Source organism: Chenopodium album, chromosome 16, assembly GCF_948465745.1.
Source record: "Chenopodium album chromosome 16, dcCheAlbu1.1, whole genome shotgun sequence".
NCBI classification, from domain to species: Eukaryota; Viridiplantae; Streptophyta; class Magnoliopsida; order Caryophyllales; family Amaranthaceae; genus Chenopodium; species Chenopodium album.
The window spans coordinates 9,652,239-9,675,080 of record NC_137849.1 but is presented as its reverse complement, the minus strand read 5'-3'; the positions used below and the strand labels follow the sequence as shown (position 1 = coordinate 9,675,080).

At 34.5% G+C, this 22,842-nt stretch overlaps 2 protein-coding genes across 2 annotated transcripts; both read left to right on the top strand.

Moving 5' to 3' along the window:
* Positions 1–1,247: 1,247 nt before the first annotated feature.
* Positions 1,248–11,433, top strand: LOC145584867 (AUGMIN subunit 2-like). Its single transcript, XM_081641654.1, has 8 exons — positions 1,248–1,400; positions 1,491–1,565; positions 1,779–1,962; positions 2,783–2,905; positions 4,221–4,325; positions 8,547–8,615; positions 9,262–9,375; positions 10,670–11,433. Exons 3-8 carry the CDS (start codon positions 1,843–1,845, stop codon positions 10,967–10,969), a joined length of 831 nt encoding a protein of 276 aa, XP_081497780.1. The 5' UTR covers positions 1,248–1,400; positions 1,491–1,565; positions 1,779–1,842; the 3' UTR covers positions 10,970–11,433.
* A 3,533-nt stretch (positions 11,434–14,966) lies between these two features.
* LOC145584866 (chorismate mutase 1, chloroplastic-like) lies at positions 14,967–22,492 on the top strand. The gene is made up of 6 exons (XM_081641653.1): positions 14,967–15,449; positions 17,124–17,346; positions 17,437–17,523; positions 20,373–20,516; positions 21,745–21,837; positions 21,943–22,492. Exons 1-6 carry the CDS (start codon positions 15,259–15,261, stop codon positions 22,183–22,185), a joined length of 981 nt encoding a protein of 326 aa, XP_081497779.1. The 5' UTR covers positions 14,967–15,258; the 3' UTR covers positions 22,186–22,492.
* Positions 22,493–22,842: the final 350 nt, after the last annotated feature.

Sequence of the window (22,842 nt, the reverse complement as noted above, 5' to 3'; positions counted from 1 at the left end):
AACCAAAATAACAAAATAAGGTCAAACCTTCATTATTTATAGGCGAAATTTACAGGGGCAGGATGGTACAATTACCTTTCCCGCCTAAAGAAATCCAACAGTTAAACTTTTCGAAAGTTTAACCCAGAAGTCAAACAGTTGAAAACCGTTCCGTCATTGGAGACGGGAATTCGGACGGGCATCATAAAGACCGGTCAAAGTTAACGTCCCTCTAGGAACTTGAACCATCATTATGATGGGGGGGGGTGGATTATGACATAACATTCAAGAGCACTAAAAGCTCCAACTTCTCTCTACTTTCTATCTCCAGCCTTTTCATTTTTCGGTTACTAACTTGACCGTCGTAGGCGATATTCTGGCAACGGGATATTCGTTATTTTGCAGGTGTCCGAGGCTCTGTCCGAAGAGCGTGACCAAAGTATCTCAAGGGAAATCCAAAAAATCCCCGAAACAATATTAATCGTTAAAAACATACATTGGCAAGCGTGATAATAGAAATGTGTCAACTAAAAGAAAACAGAGGAAGTATTTTTTACACTATTTATTTGTCCTAATTAGTCTTGTTGATATTTGTTGAAATCGTAATATAAACTAATTCCTAATATACACTGGTTTAAAAACTATTTCCCACAATACCATCCACGTAGGTTTGGTATTTGCAAGTATAAAACCGCCAACAATGTTCGCGGTTTTAACTAATAAAGAAACTCTAATAGTATTACAGGTTCTATACATGGAATCTCTATTGATATTAGCGGTTTTTTACGTAAAATTTCTAATACCATTGATGGTTCTATATAGAGATCCGCAAACTCTGTTTAATTTGGATTACCATTAGTGGCATTATTTAGCAGAAGTGAAAGTTAAAGTGAATGAAATAGTTTCAACTTAGAACCGCTAATGATATTAGAGTTTCTATGCAAAGAACCTCTAATGATATTAGCGGTTCTATGCATAGAACCTCTAATGGTATTAGCGGTTCTATGCTGCCAAATTCCAAACCTAGGAACAGTTCTTAAGTGGACGGTATTGTGGGCAATGATTTTTAAATCGACTTATATAAAGAATAAATTTGTTTTTTTTTTTTTTTTTTTACTATTTTAGCATTATTGATAATTAAAGATATTATTGATAAAAGATTAACATCGACATATGTGCTAGCAATTAGCAAGTATTTAAAAACGGAAGGAGTATTTCTTACTTCGAATACAACATAAGTTTGAAGCCATGCGCATTTACCATTTTACCCCTTTGCTGGGCAAATTAACCACAGCAAATTTCTGGGCTGAGCCGCGCTACTCCAATCCTACCCCTCTCTCTCAACGGTCTCCATTGAAGCGCAGTTCACGTTCTCCGTTTAATCTAATACTTGTATCCTCCATTGAAAAGCAGCTTCTGAGGTAAAATGGTTTGTTTTTGTTATCATCATATCAATTTCACAATCTAGGGTTTATCTTTGATTTAATCGCACTCAACATTCTCCATTGAAGCGCACTCAACGTTCTCCATTGAAGCGGAATCAACGTTCTCCATTGAAGTGCAGTTGATGTTCAGCAGCTTCTGAGGTAAGTTGTTTGGTTTTTGTTATCATCATATCAATTTCACAATCAAATTTAATTGTCAATGCATTAAGTGTAGGGTTCAAAAATCTCAACTATTGGTTCTGAATTATAAGATAACCAAAATTATGAGCCTAATTTGATTATTGAATCCTAAAATTATGTGATTTTTCGAATCGAATTTGGTTGCTAATGTATTGCACAACCCTTTAATGTTAGGATTCAACCCTTGAATCAAACATCTTGGGTTTGCTGGATTGGGTGATCAAGTGTAAAAGCTAAAATGTCTACCGGAAGCGACACTTCATGGGTTGGGAAGAAACCGTTGAGGCGAGTTGGTGGCATGTCAGATGCTCTCTCCATTGCTTCCGATCTTGGTTTCAATGTCTCTACTCCTCCACAGGTTGCCCTTTCTTTTCACTATTATTACTCAATTTTCTTAAAATTATGCTACTTTTTTCTATCTGGATTGATTTTGATTATACGGAATAATCACTTTTGGTTCACGTAGCCTACCCCACTTATGGGATTAAGGCTTCGATTGATTGATTGCTCATAGTTAAATTAGAGTGGAAGGTTGGAAACTCAATGAATACATATGAATATAGTCATGTTAGTATGGCTGTGAGTTTTCAAAATGTATTAGAGAAGGAGTTGGGAAGAGATGTTAGTTTGAGTGATGGGAGAAGTGAGCGTAATCTATTCTTTCTTTATATGTTTTCAACGTTATGTATGAGACTGCAAAATGATCTTCCAGGGATTGTTCTTGAATTCAGAAGGCTTTTTTTTCAGAATAGTATAGCTATCTCTCTTAGGTTCTCATGAAGATTGATTTGTGCAAAGCGTATGAGACTATGATCTATCAATTCAGGGGTTATTTGAGACTCATACTTCATTCATGAAATTTGGTAGATAAGAAGAAAGGCTTTAGGGAAACATATCTCATTTTATAGAGGAATGGGCCTGTGGAGGGGGCACAAGAAGCTTTGCTGAGGTCTACCATCATCCCGATTTCAAGTTGCTGACTTTGTTTACGGAATGATATTTTATGAGACGTGTAGTGTGCCTTTTTCTATTATTTCCTTAATGCTACTTCCGTTCCTTTGAATTGTTGCCTTTTTGTTTATGTTTTACATAATTTCAGTGCCCATATTGAAATAACTCATTGTACAGCTGTATATATGCGTCAACTCAGTTTTGTCCCTGCCTTTTCTTTTTTATAGGAAGCTCTCCAAAATCCATCTGCCACTGGGGAGAAGAGTGATGATCTGGTAAGGGTTTTAAGAGACCTTACAGCAGTTCAGAGGAAAATTGCAGATTTAGAAGTAGAATTACGAGGCAGAAAGGTTAGAGTTTATCCATTGATTTTTATAATCTTTTTACTGATTATTGTGGATGGTAGCCTCATCAATGGTTGCATGATGTGTGTGTGCGTGTTACTTGTTGTATTTCCATGGTTTTAGTTTTCCACCAAAATGAAATAGTGCTTTCTAGTTTATGTATGCTTAATGGTGAAACTAATTCCGTTTAATTTTTTCCTACTTGGTCTTCACCTTGTAAGTGATTCATGCACAAGATTACTTGGTAAAATATCGCGCTACACAAATTACAGGTTTCTACTCATATGTAAGGATTATACATTGAATACCCATTACAGAGGGTCAATAGTGTTCACCTCCAATCCACATATCAAACATACATTAAGTGATTTGTGCAGAAGATTTGGTTTAATATCGTGCTCCACAAATTACAGGTTGGACTGAAACACTGAGTGGATTATAAAAGTGATTATACAAGTGGGAATGCATATAAATTACCCATCATTTTAATTGTACTAGTATTGTGTGAGCAAATGAAAATGAATTTGTTTTTTTTTTGGGGATTCAGGAATCTAAATAGCCAGGGAAATTTTCAACGATTTTGGCAAATTTCAAACTTCAACATCATTTGATGGTTCAGAGAGGTTAGAGTGGGTTGAGTTAAAAGAGATATTAATAAGGGAATATAGGAAAAGTATGGAAATAAGAAAAAGATGGTTGATGCAGAAGAAGAATGAAGAAAAATAGGTGAAGATAAAATTAGAAAGACATGTTTAATATAAATACCCACTAATGTTATACAACTTCCACATCATTTGAGTGGCTGTGGATCACTGCCAAGACAAGGAATTATCTCAACAAATTTCTGAGTGCATTTTCCTTCCCACATCTTGGTTATATCTACATACCTAATTCTATTCATCAAGGTGTTCCCATACAACCATCTCATTATAACCAGTCCCAAATATTGTAAATGATGAGTGCTCCCTCATGATGTAACCACATAATATAGTTAAAGGTGTGATGGATATAATTTTCAATTCAGCATTCCTTATATGGAAAAGGCATCATGGCTCAAAGGGTTACTGCCAAGTGCCGACTATTAGATATAGGTTCTTCATTGTATTTATTGGATATTTATATTCTATGACCAAAGAATGAATGTGTAGAAGGTCCTTTATGGCTGAACATTGCTTTTTAATTTCGAATAATAGTGTACGTCTGTTTATCCAGTTTTATGTTTTGGGGCCATTAAATCTTGTATGCTTGTGGCAGTAATGTGTTTGTTATTGTTTGTTCTGACCATTTACAGTCAACTGAACAATTCATGTTTCCTTTGTAGGATGACAAGAATGTGGCATATTTAACACATGTGACCGAGATGGAAAAGAAGATAGAGACTTTAGCTAGAATCACTACTATATTGAAAGATGTGATTCAAAATAAGGTATCACTTTTTTCTGGATTATCCATGCTATACATTATTCAAATAAATATTATTAGCTGAATATGCTATGGAGTATGGACCACTGTGAATTTTGGTTTGTAAAAGTGGCCTTTTCTGTTTTACAGGTTCAACCATAACTCTATAGACTATAGTGTACTTGTCACTCTAGAAATGAATGATTTATTAAGTTTTCAATTGCTAAAATTTGCTGATTGTAGGAGTTGGAGAGGCAATTAATAATTTGACATGGCTAATTAATGAATAAGCTATAATTCTTGTCCTAGAAAAATTTGCTTTTTTTTTCTTTCTAAAAATGATGCTATACCCTTCTTGAACCGTGCTAACAAAATTTATCAACATTTGGTAACATAGGGAGTAGTGAATCATCCACTGGTTTTGTCATGTTATTGTTAACTTTTTGATGCTTTAGCTAAAGAGGGATGGAGACTTTGGCATCTAGGGAAGAAAACGCGCCGTATTTGGACTTTCTATACGTGGATTCTGATCTGCAAAACCCAAATTTTCAGATTTTAATCTAGATCTAGATTCGTATCCACATGTAACTTTTTCGCTTTTATTAAATTGATTTATTTTAAGATTTTTTATTTTATTTTCTTTAGCCAATAGAAAAATATTATTAGTTCTGCCCATCATCTTACATGCTTAAGCTATCAAATTTCCGAAATGGAAAATGAGAGCAAAATAAAGTTTTTAATTCACAAAAGTTACTCCCCTTTGTTTTGAAATAATAGACACTTTTAGGCTCATAATAAAGAAAATAGAGACATGTGAGTGTGATGAAAGTAAGTGGGCTGTGGTGAGTAAGGTAAAAACATTTCAATGTTAGTATGTCATGTCATATCCAAATAAGGAAATGTGTCAATTATTTTTAAAACAGCCAAAAGAAATAATTGTGTTACTTATTATGAAATGGGAGGGGATAAATTTTAAAAGAACAAAGTATATAAATTTTAATAGTCCATGAGAAACATTAAGGGGTCGTTTGGTTCATCAAAGGGAAAGAGAACGACTTAAACAAAGGGAATGGAAAAGAATAGAATGTAATTCCCTTTGTTTTGCAATGTTGTTTGTTTTATACAACAATAAAATCACAACTACCACAAAACCACCATACAACCACCACAAAAACTACCAATTCACTTCTCCTTTCCCTTTTTCTCCGGCCATTGTGAATATCCCAACCACCCCCTCACCCCACCGCAACCCATCGCCGCCCCTCTCCCTACCCACAATTGACAAGGACAGCCGTTGCAATCGCGGCCGTATGAAGGGGAGGTTGCAGTTTGGCGACGAGGGTGGTGGGGAATCTTGGTTCGGTGGTGGGGAATCTTGTGCCTAGGGTGTTCGCCTGGGTGTTTTACGGGGAGAAAAGAGGGTTTTTTTAGGTTTTAGCAGGGGTGCGGGAAGGTTTCGGGGGCGGTGAGGGTTGGGGGAGGGGCGGCGAAAGGTGGGGAAGGGACGGTGGTGCAGTGGCTGGTTTTCGGTGGTGGGGGTAGGGAGGAGGGTGGTGGTGTGGTGGTTGGTAAGGAATGGGAATGGAAATACCTAGGGGAGTGGGGAATCAACTTAGAGGGATTTTGGGGAATGAAGAGGGTAAAGGGAATGGGAAAAAAGACCTAACAAACGACAACAAAGGGAATGAGGGCAATTGATTCCCATTCGCTTTGATGAATACCCCCAACCAAACGGCCCCTAAAAGTATTAGTATCATTATTACTATCAAAGTCAAATCAAATAATATACCTCCTTCACTTTTTTATTTGCACCATTTGGACTTTTGCACTATTCGCACATCCCTCTTATTTGTTGTGTTTATACATAAGAAAAAAATATAGTTGTGTGGTATTTTATTGTATTTGTGTTGATTTGTACTTTTCAAATATCAAATATCTATAATTATACTAAACAAAATTAAAGATATTAATGTTTAAGAATTTTGCATTGGCAAGCGTGAAACTCCAATGGCGCAGTTATTAAAAAAAAAAAAAAAAAAAAAAAAAAAAAAAAAAAAAGGGGGAGTATAAATTTATAAAGTTGTATCATAAAATACAAAGACATTAAAAACTGATCCACAGTTCGGATCCGGATACTCAAAAATAGCGTCCTAAACCCAATCCATTATATACACGTTGATGTTGGGTCCCAATTTTTTAATTCTAGATTTCTTCAAACATATCTGGATCTAGAGCATATTCCACTTCTAATTTCCACTCACAATTTTTGTTAGAAAATTGTTCACCATTTTTTGTCTTTGCCAGTTGAACTCCATTGTTGACATGCTCTTTTTCATGTTGTTTATGATTTCTGTTCTCTCTTTTTTATTTTGTATCATTTTTTCAACATTGGAATTTGATCTTAAAAATATGATGAAAGTGACATAAAATCGATATTAATTGCTCTTTACAATAGTTAATGCTGTGGCAATGTTAAAATTATTCAGAGTTGCTGCAGCAGTGCAGCGGTACTGCAGTCCTTGGCAGTAGATGGTTTGATTTTGCTAGCTTTGTCTACTAATTTTTGATTTAATCAATGTTAAAATTAATGCCATCTTTGTTAAGACGGTATTAATTTGGTTTGTCTTTTCCATATCTGGCATATGAAGAGTTCTCTCCCCAACCTTTCATAGAAAGCAGGGGTATATTGAATGCTGATGTCCTGGATATATTATGAACTTTAATGTTTTTGAGGCTTTTTGCGTAAACTTTTTTTGTATTTTCTCATGATTGTGACATTTTCGAATTAATTGCCAAAAAGAAAACGTAGAAGGTGTGTTTCTCCTCTTCGCGAATGGAACTTGTTAACATTCATGAACATGTAGATAGTTACTACATGACATATCTTCCAAATTGAGATATCATGAGATAATTGTCTTCTTACGTGCTCTATCAAGTTCTAGAGTAAAGTTTTTTTTATCTATTTGTTGCCATCTTTTCTTTTATATCCTCCATTTCAGTTGACATGCTGAATTTTGATACTATTCAGTATTTGCAAACTGTACTTTGACGAGCATTTGTGATTTATAGATAAGAAAAAAGTCACGTGGATCTTGTTAAATTCTTTTCTCTGTGTACTTCTAAAATATCAACTTTTAATAATTCTAACTTACTGATAATTACCAATATATATGGTTGATATATGCATTTGACAAACATGATAAAAGAAACATGTCAATTAATTTGGAATGAAGTAGCTTCTTATTGACTGAGGATTAAGGGCTTTATGATAGGTCATGTATGTTGAAATCCACGGTTATGAAATAGAATTAATAAGGATATGTGTTATCCAAAATTTAGCATTTCAAAGAGTGCAACCTCTTTTTATTTTATTTATTTATTTATTTTTTTTTTTTTTTTGTGGGGGGATTTAGAAGTGTCTTTGTACGTTATTGCATTTATTCAACTCTCTCAAAGCTGTTAGACTGAGCTGCATTTACATTTAGTAAAGATGACAGCTATATACTCCGTATACATCATTTGTGCATTGCTTATTCCTTGAAAACCCATATGGGCATGAGTATATGATGTTTCAAGATAAAGGTGTCCCTGATCAATTAGATTATGTAATATTATGATAATACAATCCTGCAGTTAACTCAAGATTGATAATCTTCTCCAACATGAGCTAGGCAGCTTGGGCTAGTGTCATGCATAAATTCAAAGACTTCCAAGAAAAATTCTGACTGCCCATCTACTGTAGCAGGCGTGCGTAATAAAAAATCACAATTACAATCTGAGAAACTGTGAAATTGCTGGCAATTGATTTGTGTATGTGCCTAAAGAAATATGACTTATTAACCCACCAGAGCTATTATGTGCCCCTTTTACTCTGTTATATAAATCAGCTTCTTTACAATTGCTCTGTCAGGGTCACTTTACTCAGGAAGACAGGGTGATGGCCATCTGATGGTTTCCACTCTGCATACTGTTGGCACCTAGCTCACTTTTTAACAGAAATAATGGCTTCCCACTCTAGTTTAGTGGCATACACAGCTACACGTGGGCTATTGTTGTGATATCTTTATTAAGCTTTTTTCTCCATTAACTTTGACACTTGGGTTATATTGTCCTGCCTGTGGTTGTGGAGAGTCTGTTGGATCAAAACATGCATTGAAGTTGTTAGGCACATGAGAGCTATGGTTGAATTATTTGTTTGTGTTACCTAGAGTTTGAATTTTTCTTTCATTTTATCATAATTTTTCAGGATCGTATTATTGCCCGTCTTCAACAGCCTTATTCATTGGATTGCATTCCCGTTGAAGCAGAATTCCAGGTTTGTAATTAGCAAGTTTTCTAAGACAGTACATTACCTGCTGGAAGAATATGCCTGAACGTTATATAATTCTGCTTTAGTGGTTGTGTTAGTAGGAATTCTCCATGTGTGGCTCTTGAGTTACTGCATTTCTGCTTTAAACTTTGAATTGCTATCACTTTGCTTTTTGGTTCTTGAGTTACTGCATTTCTTGTCATGATATTCGAAAATCCAGGGATGTAAATAAGCTAATATTTGCATACAACTCACAAACAAGCTCGCTTAAAAATTCGTTTATTACTGAATAATGCTGAACAAAACTTCTAGGCTCGTTAAGTGTATGGGCCAAGCTTGGACACCTTCATTTTTCTCATTAATGTTCGTTAACACTTGTCTCTAGTGCGAGTATAACTCGTTTTATTAGCTCGGTGTAACTTGTTCAAGTTTGAATATATTTATTTCAACAGTTTAAAAAAACTAAAACTTTTCCTTGGGATTTTTTTATAGAATAAATTCTACAGATGAGTGTTTCCCTTGGTATGTTCCCATATATGATTTGGCCTTTTATTTTTGTACCTGAGCAATTTATATGCTTGGTTTGTATTTTGTGGATACTGGGCTTTATTGGGTTAATGCGCTGTTCTTTTTCTTGGCTTGATGTTTATAGAAGCAATTCTCGGAATTACTAATGAAAGCGGCTAGTGATTATGGTGCGTTGTCAGCATCGGTTGCAGATTTTCAGTGGAGCCAAAACTTTAAGGAACCACCTTCAGTTTGGGCCGTATGTTCCTGAAATTTTTCTTAATTTTAGTTGGAATAATATGGGTGATGACATTTTTGTTTTGTACTGTCATGTACTAGTATTTTCTTCATTTCATAGAGAATCTGATGCTTTCCGGCTTTGTAAGGGCTCATTTTTTTTTTCTTTGTAAAGCTTTGGTTTTTATGAAAAAAGTGAAGAGAGATGTTAACCTAAACATTCTCCTTTCACAACGGCAAGCACATCAATGGACCTTTTCCATCTTCTGAGCGATGGGGAGGGCTTCATTTTTTGAAACTTGTTAACGTGGCTGAAAAACGTAGCTGCTTGAAGACTGTAATTACATATATTTTAATTTCATATATCTGCCGTTGTGGGAGAAGTGAATCAGCTAAATATATGTGCAAAAAGTCTTTATAGAAGTTGGATAATGCTATTTCATATGATAGTATAGATGGACCTGAGAGAAAAGTAGCTAAGATGGAATAAAAATCAGCAGGTTCTTTAGTAGGCTTTGTAAAATTTTAGTCTTTCATTTGACATGATTAAACATGTCAAATTTGGTTGATTATCACAATGATGATCTATCCTGAGTTCTGATATGGCACAATTATCTGCAAATTTGTAGAAAGTGATAAATATACATTTTTTTTTTTTTTTTTATATTATTTATCAAATAGGCCTTAAACATGTTTGCTTTAAAGTTGCTGAAAATTTGATTGAAAAATAGTCTGGTGATATTGATAGTTGGAAAATTTTCAAAGATCACGTGTTTGATGCTCCCAAATCCATTGTGCTTGACCTGATATCCTGTATACCTCTACCTCTTTTAGCATGTCAAAGTTGGGGTTCATAAGTAAACAAGTTCTAGAAAGTAAATTTAATGTAGTCTTTGAAACTTTGCATCTAGTCACTCTTGCCATGTAACCAGATTACTAAAGTGTGTTCCTTGCCCAGTGAAGTAATTTAAAATTTGTGGATGCTTTTTGTAGGCAAATATTGCTTGCTGATTTGCTGCTATCTAAGAGGTAGCAAGACAGATTGATTTGAGGCATATATTCTTTGATAGAAATGATAAATGTTTCATTATTGGCCTATTGTGTACTGGTTGCTCAGTTTCTGATTTTATCTTGTCATGCATTAAGTGCAAGCCTTAATGTTGAGATTCTTTGATAGGAAGGATAATGTATCATTGTTGGGGACTGGTTGCTATCAGTTTCTGATTTTATTGTCATGCAATAAGTGCAAGCCTTTAATGTTTGTTTCATTATCTACCTCCTTGTCCTTACTGTTCCCTTCCTGATCTTTAATGTAGGATATGCTGCGTCCAATACCTGTTGCTCTAGCATCATGCACTCGGTTTTTTGAAGCTATGTCAGCAATGAGGGAGTCATTTGCCACCCTGCAAAAGCTGAGGACGGGTCGCTCTTCTTCCAATTCCCTTCCCTCAACACCTGCCAGGAATCCTTCTCAAAGTTCAACAGGGGAGTCTGATTGTGTGACTCCGCCTCCTTGGAGAAATGATCTGAGCTTTAATGATATAGCTATAAATAGCACAAAGAGTCGAGAAGTGGAGCAGCAGGAAGGGGACATTTTTGGTGAAGCTACTGAGTAAGACAGTACAAGCTACAAGAGGTTCTCGTGGCCTCCAATTATAACAGTTTGGAAGTGATTTGATGTGTAATGTCTTGTGTGCAAGGGTTATTCAGTCGTGTGCTTTCTATTTGAGCAATGGGTGGAGTAATGGTTGTAATGAAAACTTTAGTTGTATTAAGAGCATTTGATCTCCGTCATAGTTTTAGAGCCCACTGTCCCGTGATTTCCTGCTTTGTTGAAGGAGATCCTTTGAGCAGGCCAGTACAACAGAGGCCTCCTTAGAAAGCCTACCCGCTACACTTCTTCAAGAATGTATATCCTGCACAGCTATTGTATCATATCTGTACTTTGTAGGATTTTGGGGTTATTTGTGATGGAATGTCTCCTCTGCGGATGACCGAAAATGTTAGTTTAGACAAGTTCAAATTCTATCACTGTTTGGCATGCAAATGGAATTGAATTATATTCTAATTTTTAATCTAATATCCTACCCTATTATTCTTTTAATCTAGCATAAACTAATACTTGATCCAAACCAAAAGGTAGGGCTTGGCTTTTGGGCTTATAAATGGGTTTTAATTGTGGACATTTTTCAAGGTGAATTTAGTATTGAATTGGTGATTAAAATTAGCTTAATCCCAACTTTTATTGTAAATGAATTTTGGGTAGTTCTCATACTTGTATAAAATTAAGGGGGTGTTTGGTTCAAGCGTATTAGGTATAAGGTATGAGTTTATAATGACTAAAACCCAGACCTTGTGTTTGTTTCTAGATATTTCATTTTTTAAACTCATACCTCAAACCCCCAAGGTATGAGTCTTTGAAACCCAAGGGGGGGGGGGGGGGGGGGGGGTTTAAAATTAAAAGAAAACTATCATTTTTAGATAAAAACCAAATATATGAAATCAAGTATGAATTTCCAACCCCATACCACCCAGGTTTCATTTTTCATTCCAAACTCATACCATTGTTTGAACCAAACGCCCCCTAAATTGCTATTGAATGATTATAGAGGTGCATCTTATGTTAAGGAAGGTTGGTGACGTGTATGAGTTGGAAGTTACATGTTGATGGTGAAGATGAACAAAATCAGTATATTATAAATTGTAAATTGGGAGACCATGGATAAATTGGAAGGTTGATGGTGATTTTTTTTTTTTTTTTTTTTTTTTTTTTTTTTTTTTTTTTTTTTTTTTTTTTTTTTTTGACAAAGTTGATGGTGATGTTGGCTTTGTTGATGGTGATGTTGAAGATGCATAAAAATTGGGAAACCTTGTCAATGGCTAAAAAAAATATGTAGCTAGTTTGCTACTCCATACTATATAATTGAATTAAATCTCAACCATTCATTTGAGAGAAATTTTCAAATTTGATTAATATTACCAAAATTTCTTTTTGTATAAATATCATAGTAATTGTTCTTATAAATAACTATTGACATGACCTTGACTTACTTTTAATAAAATTTAATCATTTAAACTGCCTAGTTATGTAGGAATTTGAGAAGTTATAATACTACGTATTATTTATTATTATCACTTAATATTCAAATGTCTGTAATATTATGGACTATGGAGTATATAAAGACAATTATAAATGTGTTAAATTACTTTTTATTTGATTTCTAAACATCATGGCTTGCATTAAATGATATAGATTACACTTCAATCATAAAATACTTAGTTACTTGTAAAGCTAAAACCAATAAAATCAATTACTTTAACGACAATAATTAATAAATTAAATTGCCTTTATTATCTTTTTCACAAACATCGGCGTTTCTTTAGTTTATCTACAGAAAATGACTAGTTTGTTACAATCGTTTTCAAGGTGATGCTATGCGGCTAAATCCTCATAGGGAAATATGTTGCCAATTCAATTACTATACAACTTTCAAGCTATGTATGTAACAACTATATAATAATCTCTTATCGGAAACAAAACTATATATTTAAGTTGTTGAATTAACGTACAGATGGATTCAGATACTCATTGAAGCAAAGCAGGAAACAACTTGCCACTTGTCATATGTTGTTTGCCGCTTGGTGTTTTCATTTGACGCTTTCATAAATAAAGACAACGAGTTTGAAGTATGCTCTCCCACGTTTGACTAAAGAATTAGTGAGAAAGATAGTGAAAAAATTAAAACGACTACTATTTTAGTAATTTCACTAAAGCAACACTAGTTTGTTTCAATCAACTTTCAACGTCGCGTATGTTCATAGCAATTTTCACCAAAAACACCTCACGAAGCCAACTCACCATACTTTCTCACCTCAGCTCCTATAAATTAAATTTTGACCATCCACATACAATATTACACCGACAAAAAAAAAAAAAAAAAATAAATAAAATCCTGAGTCTTGATACAGGCATGCCCTCCACTTCTTGATACAGGCATGCTTCCATCACTTTTCCAACTAATTAGTTGAGCAACATTAATTTGTTACAATCAATTTCCAACTTTATGTATGCGCATAACAATTTTCACCAAAAACACCTCACGAATCCAACTCATCATACTTTCTCACCTCATACTAACTTAATTTTGACCATCCACACACTACACTACACCACCAAAAAAAAAAAGAAAAAAAAACATTAATTTGTTACAATCAATTTTCAACGCCGCATATGCGCATAGGAATTTTCACCAAAAACACCTCACTAAGCCAACACACCATATTTTCTCACCTCATACAAACTTAATTTGACCATCCAGACACTACTCTACACCGATCAAAAACTAAATAAATAAATAAACTCTTGAGTCTTGATACCGGCATGCCCTCCACTTCTTGATACTAGCATGCCTTGATCACTTCTCCAATTTGTTAGTTAAGCAACATTAATTTGTTACATTCAATTTTAACCGTCGCATATACATATAACAATTTTCACCAAAAACCCCTCATGAAGCCAATTCACCTTACTTTCTCACCTCTTTAAAACTTAATTTTGATCATCCACACACTACATTATACAGGCCAAAAAAAAAAAAAAAAAAAAAAAAAATTCTCGAGTCTTGATATAGGCATGCCCTCCACTACATGCATGTCTCGATCACTTCTCCAACTTCTTAGTTGAGCAACATTAACTTGTTACATTTAATTTTTTTTATGTCGCGTATGTGCATACAATTTTCACCAAAAACACTTCACGAAACCAATTCACCTTACTTTCTCACCTCTTTAGAACTTAATTTTGACCATCCACACACTACATTATACAGACCCTAAAAAATAAAAAAAAATAAAAATCTCGAGTCTTGATATAGGCATGCCCTCCACTACATGCATGCCTCGATCACTTCTCCAACTTCTTAGTTCAACAACATTAATTTGTTACATTCAATTTCCAAAGTCGCGTATGCGCATGACAATTTTCACTAAAAACACTTCACGAAACCAATTCACCTTACTTTCTCGCCTCTTACAAATTAACTTAATTTTGACCATCCACACAACTACACTACGCAGACTAAAATAAATAAATAAATAAAATAATAATAATAATAATATATAAAAAAAAACATTCTTGAGTCTTGATACAAACGTGCCTTGATCACTTTTCCAACTTGTTAGTTGTTTTTACCTAATTTTGCTATTATTCTCATTAATTATGAGTCATATATAACGTGGGTGAACAATCTCAGCGCACTTCAAATTCGGTGTTTTATTTAGTCATGGCTGAAAAAAAAAATGCTAATCAATCCTCGATCTCTAATCCTTGATATCTTCTCCAATTTCGTTAACCATTTTTACTTTTTCGCTATGTTTCTCATCAATTTATTACGAGTCAAATATGAGAGAGCATATTTCAACCTCAATGTCTTAATAAAGGGCCGTTTGATAGGAAAAAAATAAAATCTCCTAATCAATATCTTCAATCTCAATTCTCTTGTACAATTTTATTAATCTTTTCTACTATTTACCATATCTTTCTCAACTTACGAGTTAAACGTAAAAGACTATATTTCAACCTCATTATCTTATTATAGGCATTGAGGCATGCCTTCCACTTCTTGGCTTTACCCATTCACATACCTACCTCTTCCTCTTCCTCTTCCTCTTCTTTCTTCTTTCGCCACCTAACTTCTTAGTTTCGTAATTTTTCCGCCTCTTATAGTTATCTCCCACTATTTTCCACTTTCTCAATTTCTAACGTCTCTTCTCTTTTCATACTTGTATATATATACAGTACATTGTATTTGCATAAATCCACTGTTTTCCATCAACTATATTCTCCAATATTCTTCCCCTTCTTCTTCTGCTTAAATCTTGACCTGGGTATCTTTCTTCTTCATCAATGGAGGCAAAACTGTTGATTTCAAAATCTCAAACTCAAGCTTATTTTAGGACTAACCCAGAAAAATTAAGGATACCCTTTAATGTTCTTCCTTACCAGAATGGAAAAAATTGCAGCTTTAGCTTTTTCAGAAGGACAAATTCGTCAATGAAGGGCATTCAATCTTCTAACGTTTCTTCAATTGTTGCTGGGTATAAAAGCATTTCTGCTCTTTTACTCTTTTTTTTATTAAAAAAAATATTTCCCCATGTTTTTAGTGATTAATTTGATGAATTATTGCTGCTACATTGCTTTATTTGCTCTATTATTTGGTTTGCTTTTTGGTGATTTGAGAATTTGCTTGTTTTTATTTTTTTATATTGTTTGGTGTAGTGGTCGAAGTTTAAATTTACTTAATGTTTGTCTTTTGCTTCAACTCTTGGCTTTAGTGGGTGGTTGTGCAAATACTTTAATATGTTATATGTACTGGTTGATTATTGAATCTATTGATCTTTGTCTTTTGGAATTGAGTTAATTTTTTGTGTTAGTGGACAGTATAGTTTTCGAACCTGTGAATCTGCTGACTGTGGTTGAAATGGAGCCAATGTTGTTGGTTTGACCCTATATCTCCACAAATAGAAAGATGTAACTAGCTGATTAAGTTGGAAGATATGTTATAATTTAGGCTTGTTTTGGCTGAAAAAAAGACAGAAAAGTTTGTTTTCTGAAACAATTTCTACAGTCCCTTTGGAGAATGTGGGTGGAAAAGGGTTTATCGGAACATTTTGTAACGCGTGCCTAAGAGAAAATGACATGAATTAGATGGAAGACGAACTCTTCCAGACTAGTCACTGCCTAGATTAGGAGTCCTATGATTGATCCTGCCTCAGAAAAGGAATCTACAGATTATCTCCAAATTGCCTATGGAGTCTATTGATTCTTTTCGATTTGCCTTTGGTATGTGTTGATTATATTGATTCTCTTTAATTACCAATGCAATCTCTTGATTCTCTCCAAATGCCTATGCAAAGGATTTATTTACTCGGAAAAATATGGTTCTATGCTTAAAGCTCCCAATGGAATTATATTGATTCTCTTTAATTGCCCATGGAATCTCTTGATTCTCTCCAAATGCCTATGCAAAGGATTTATTTACTCAAAAGAATATGGTTCTATGCTTTGCCTAAAAGCTGTATACAATCCACACAACTATAATTTTGTTAAAATAACAGAGTGCTTTCGTTGGCATCTGTTAAAGTTTCTTTTTCAGAATAACTACAGTTGTCTGTCTGATTAAGCTGACAAGTGACAAGTAACAAGTAACGATTACTGAATTACTAGCTCTTGCTAAATTTGTTCATGCAATTAAAATTAGGAGAAGTCTAAAGCAAACACCGTGATGGTTTCCCCTGGTCTTTCCAGTTAGCAAAATTTATTTCTGTTATAAATTTAGCTGCCTTTGATGTTCCTATCTGTTGTCCCTAATCTCAGTTTGTTAGTAGTGTACCCTATTCCCCTGCACCTGTACCATCAAAGAATGTTGGTAAATGGTAATGCCACTATTTTGAAAGGATTTACCAAAAGTGGCTGATGTCATACAAGCGTCCAACATTTGTGCTTTAAGATGTTTGGAAATCTTCTCTAAAATACACTTTAATGTCATAGTAGTAGGCATATAAAATGTTGGATATCTCTCAGATGAGAGGGCCAGGGGATAAAGGAAGAGCCTGATGGCAGAGAATAACCATAATGGAAATATAAGTTCTCATACTAATGTTTATGGAGGAAAATATATGGCACAACTTATTGACTTGATTGTGATGTTTTTGAAGTATCAATGAAATCCTAGTGAAAGTTGAATTAATTTAAGACTTCAACTTTTGTAGCGTACAGCCTAAGACAAGAATTGATGAGAGTGAAAGCTTGACCCTAGATGGTATTCGGAACTCCTTGATTCGACAAGAAGATAGTATCATATTTGGTCTTCTAGAGAGATCGCAATTTTGTTACAATGCTGACACATACAATCCTGACGCGTTCCCTTTGCATGGCTTTCATGGGTCTTTGATTGAATTTATGCTTAAGGAAACTGAAAAGCTTCATGCTCAGGTATCATAAAATTTGAAGTTCTCAAGTATAACTAGATAGAAATGTAATAATGTGCTTGACTTCTAATTGTTATTATCCCTTTGCATTTAGGTGGGAAGATATAAGAGCCCAGATGAGCATCCTTTTTTTCCTGAGGATTTACCTGAACCATTATTGCCACCTATGCAATATCCTCAGGTAATGAAGTATTTTTAACGTATCTCCCATTTTTCTTTCTTAATGTTGTTATTAACATTTAGTTATTGAATGACAAACAATTATGGAGTCATCACCATCCTCTCATCCTTTTACTTTTTGATTAACAACTTGGCAGTCACTTATGTGGAATTAATTATATGCAATTATGTATGCCATCCATCCTGCTAGGTTTTTGATTTATTAAAATAAAAATTCATAAACTCTTGAAAAAAAAACCCGTGTATGATTTATTTGTGAGTGTAAGGTGGAAGATATGAAACTTAAGAAAACAAGACTTTTAATAGACAGGAAAATAAAACTAAGGCTTTGTTCTTTTCACTCTAAAAATAAATATGAAATTTAAAGTCCGGGTAAGGGTTACCCACTTTTAATAGACAGGAAAATAAAACTAAGGGTTTGTCCTTTTCACTCTAAAAATAAATATGAAATTTAAAGTCCGGGTAAGGGTTACCCAAGTTGAGTTTAAGACTAAGTTCAATTAATTTCAGTTTAGGGTCAATAATCTTAGGTAACTTTTGGAAAAGGGCTTGTAAGTTCAGATAGTGGCTTTTAAAGGTAAAAAAAAAAGTCATTTTATACCTTCATTTTGGTATTGAGGAGGATTTTGTAATAGACTAATCTTAGGAGAGGCAATTTGGGAAGTCTAGTATTAGTAGGTTAGTAATCTTTAGCTTTAGTATAAATAGAGAGAGGGAAGAAAGTAGAAGGCAGAAATTTGGAGTAAATCTTTAGAGACTTGTGATCTCAAGTCACTATTATGAGAGTGGTGACCTAAAGTCAATAATAGAGATTGACAATTGCATCCTAAAGTTGCTAGCTTGTACAAATCCCTGATTTTCAACATTTTCAATCAAGGATTTGATCCTTTCCCTCTTTACTCTGTGTTAAAGGTGTGTGTGAATGTGTGATAGTCCAGCAAGCATGAGTCTATCACAAATGCTCTCACTGATTCTAAGGTGTGGATGGGGATTCATCCAGATTCTCTTACATGTAAATCTTTACTAGTTTGTGTGAATTGCTCTCCTCAATTTCCAGCTTTTAAGTCAAGCTAAGTATGGAATATTAACACTGATGACATGCTCCAAATACATAGGTTGAGGTGGGTTATTTAACTGGACATAGACTTGTTTGCAGTGCTAATAAAGTCTTGTTCACTCTTTTTTTTTCCAACATGAGATGACTAGTACCTCTGGAGTAGTTTGTTTGCTGTACATGAGGAGTCTTGGGTATTCCCTTTTGAGGTTATGAATTGGTTTCAGATTTATTTTTAGGTGCTTGGTAAGGAGAGTTTTCTATGGTTCAATCCGCATTGCCTTCATGGAAAATATGTGGTATGTGTTCCTGGAAAGCTGGAAATAAACTCCTATGTCTTTTCTCGAAGCTCTTTGTCTTCTGATTTGTGGTGGAACAAAGTCACTTATTCAGTGTCATTATGGACTAAGGCGTTTGGAGCTTACAAGAGTTACTACTTACTATTGGGGAAGTTCAACGAAATTGGGTTATTCTGTAAATTTGGTATTTTGAGAGGACAGCTTTTCCTCTTTTCTTGTACTACTTCAACTGTTAATATAATCCATTTTTCCTGTCAAAAAAGTTATGCTAGATATTGAAGTACGTCATATTATACTCATGCTCTTTCTTTTGACAGATCATGTTACTTTATTAGATGTCAATATATTCCATTTGAGACAACATATAGATCTGTAGGGGATCTAAAATAAGCCAGCTTCTTTATACTTATGAGAAAGGCTTTTAATCAGCTTTTGTAGGCTAAACTTAAATAGGCTTTGCTTTAACAGGCTGTATCATAGTGGAAGCTATTGTTTGAATATTATGTAGCCTGTGATAATTGAACTAGTTGTTTTGTGACTTTTGTCAAGAGATATTAGCTTAACTTTTGAATGTCGGGATAGATCATAACATTCTTACTGATGAAGCATAATAACAGCCTTGAGACAAATATGTTCAACATAATTGTATCTTAAATATAGTGTGATGCCTTATATTGTATTTCTTAGGTTGATGAATTCAATGGTCCATCCACTTAGTAAAATGTTAACTTATGAATGGTAATACACTTATACCTTTCCTGGATACTCTGTGTTTGTACTTATGTGTAAATGAAATCAGCTTTGTACTTACGTGTAAATGAAATCAGCTTTGTACTTATGTGTAAATGAAATCAGCAAAATTCTGCGTGAGAGTGAGAGACTTGTGAGAGTTACTGGATGGGAGTCAACAGAAGCCGCCTGGAGCCTGAAGAGGAAACAAAAGACTTATTTTTCCCTTAATTGGTTAAATCATCAATTTCTAAGCACTTTGCTGGACATTCACCAGCTCCGCGGCGCCGCCCACTTTTCACTTGTGAAGAAATTCATTAAAGAATCTTGATTCATATTAAAGGAAAGAAAATGAATGAGACTTTGGAATGCTGCTTGCTCTGATCAGTCAAACACAGGGGAAAAAAAAAATAATAAATAAAAATAAATTAAAAAAAACCCTAAATTTTTAGAAAATGGAAGTATAGGGCATGGCAGAATAAAGAAGATGCAACTATTAGCTTGAAATTCATACAATTTCATTCAAGTCTTTAGTGTCTATGCTTTTAGATGGTAGTATAAAAAAATTGTTTATAGAAGATGCATTAATCAAGAGAAATACTATATAAGCTTCCCTTTCTCTTTCAGATACAATGGATGTGATCTTAAGATCTTATATGTGTAGTGTAACGCTGTCTGATGCAAATTTAAAAGTTATTGATTGTTTATTGGTTGAATTTTGTTGGTCATTTGTTCTGATTATGTCAACTACTGCTACTTTATATGTAGGTTCTCCATCCTCATGCTGATTCAATTAATATAAACAAATTAATTTGGGATATGTACTTCAATGACCTTCTGCCAAGACTTGTAAAGGATGGAGACGATGGAAACTGTGGCTCTTCTGCTACTTGTGACACAATATGCTTACAGGTATGAATACTTGAGCTAGTTATCTACCTTCACAATAGTTGCATTTAGTTATTGTGATTTGGTGTGACAATATAATCAAAAGAACGGTTTTACAATAAGCTGAGTTTTCACTTTAATTTTAGGAGAAATGGACATTTACACGCACTTTAAGTTTCTAGATTCATGGGTTGCTGGTAAGAAGTTGCTGTAACCTTCTCTTCTTGCATAATTTTATTTCCAATTGAGCTATGATATTGTCCTAACAGCATCGTAATCTGAGGCTCGTATCTGCTGTATTATCTTGTTTGGAGAACTTTGGTAGTTCCCTTTTCCCAGTAGTCTGACAGTCTCTGACCACATTAACAACTGCCATGGAAAGCTTCTGCATTGGAGTTCCTACTTCCTAGGGAGGTCTATGTGTACTACAACCTTACCTTTGTTAACCTTTCGTAATCGGGATGGAATGTCTTCTAATCGTAATAACCATAGAGAAAGAGACTTATTCATCTCAAATGTGGAGTTTTCCTTCACATCCTCCCCACTTTTGCCCATGGGAGGGATGCTTCATTTACCTTCTAATCAATGTATATATTTTAAGTTAGTGTTCGCTAAGCAATGCAATGTTGAGAGTCCAAAGTGTATTCTGCATAAATAGTACTCTTGTTTTTCTATTAACAGAATGCTTGTGTTACCTGGAGACTTTTAATAAAATCCCTGCAGACTGCGGCTTTAATCTCTCCTTTTCCTCCAGCTGTTAGGTTTGGAGTACACAGATTAGTGAGCAGATTTACACCTTAGTACACACTTTTACTTAACCTGCTCTAAAGGATATATATGGAGTACATGTTCATCTTGGTAGAACCACTCTACTAGCTTCGATTATTAAGAGTTTAGTCTGCATACATCACTAAGGCCAGGACCTTTACAAGCTCATCATTTCATCATTTCTACATTTGGCTGCTATATTTTAGTCATGCAAAGTTTCTGCACTGCTATAAGGAGCTTGGCATGAACTCTACTTCTGTATATTTAATGATCATATTGCTGGCAAATCACTAATTTAATTTTGAGACTTGAGGCACTGAACTGGTTTTTATAGGACAAACTGCAGCAATTATAAAATTTGCCATGAAGGATTGGTGGCATTGGTTACAGAACCTTCAGTAAAATATGAATGAATAGTTTTGTACTTCTTTCTATGAGGACATAGTGCTGAACAGTTCTGCTAAGTTCATCTTCTTTCTTGCAGGCACTCTCTAAAAGAATACATTATGGCAAGTATGTGGCAGAGGCAAAGTTTCGAGCTTCACCTGATATCTATACAGCTGCTATTGCGGCACAAGTAAGAGTTTTTAAATCTTACACATTAACAAATAAATATTTGTAGCTAGTTTGGCTAGTTAGCGCACTAGAAGCTCTTCTCTGATGTTGGTACTCTACGTTGCAGGATAAAGATCAATTGATGAATTTGCTGACATATGAGGCAGTGGAGCTAGCTGTACAGAGAAGAGTTGAAATGAAAGCCAAAACATTTGGACTTGAGGTGCCTGTCAACCCAGATGCTATTGGTGACGAGTCATGCCCCGCTTACAAGATCAAACCTAGCTTGGTTGCCAATCTGTATGGGAAATGGATTATGCCTTTAACAAAAGAGGTTCAAGTTGATTACTTATTAAGAAGGTTGGATTGAACTTAGCCTCATTTTCCTAGAGTGCGATGAGATTATACAATCGAACTCAGCATTTTTTTTGGTTGTTTGTATCAATGTGAACTATGGACAATTCGATGGGCATGATAATATACGGGTTTAATGTATAGCTCACTAGCTTGTATAGCCCTTGACCCCTGTGTAACTGTTTCCTTAATGATTGGGGAAAAAATGATATATTGATGAACTCATGATTTCATGAACCATTAGTGTAGCCCCAAAGAGAAGGCATTCTGTACTTTGTTAGTTATCAGTCTTGGTATGGTTAAGCTCTTTTCTGTTTTTGTTACAGGACTTGTCTATAGAATTTTTTGTGGCATTGCATTTCTTAAAGATTGTTCATTCAGACCGTTCATTGTTTTGGTGATATAGCGCAGATAGGTTCACAGTTCGAGATCAGAATGTATGATTGTTTAGTTCTCTGGATAGTTTAACTGTTAAAGCCTGAAAAACTGTGTCGTCGTCTTTAAATAAGCTTAAGCAAATGGGGTGTGATACGGCTTTTAAAGGTAATGAAAGCAAGGGAGGGGAAGTTTGATCTGCTGGTTTATGTAAGCTAGTTTGGCTGAACGCCTGAATCTATGACCATCTTAGATAAGGTACTAAACTACCTGCAGGAAAGAAACAATCAAACTATCT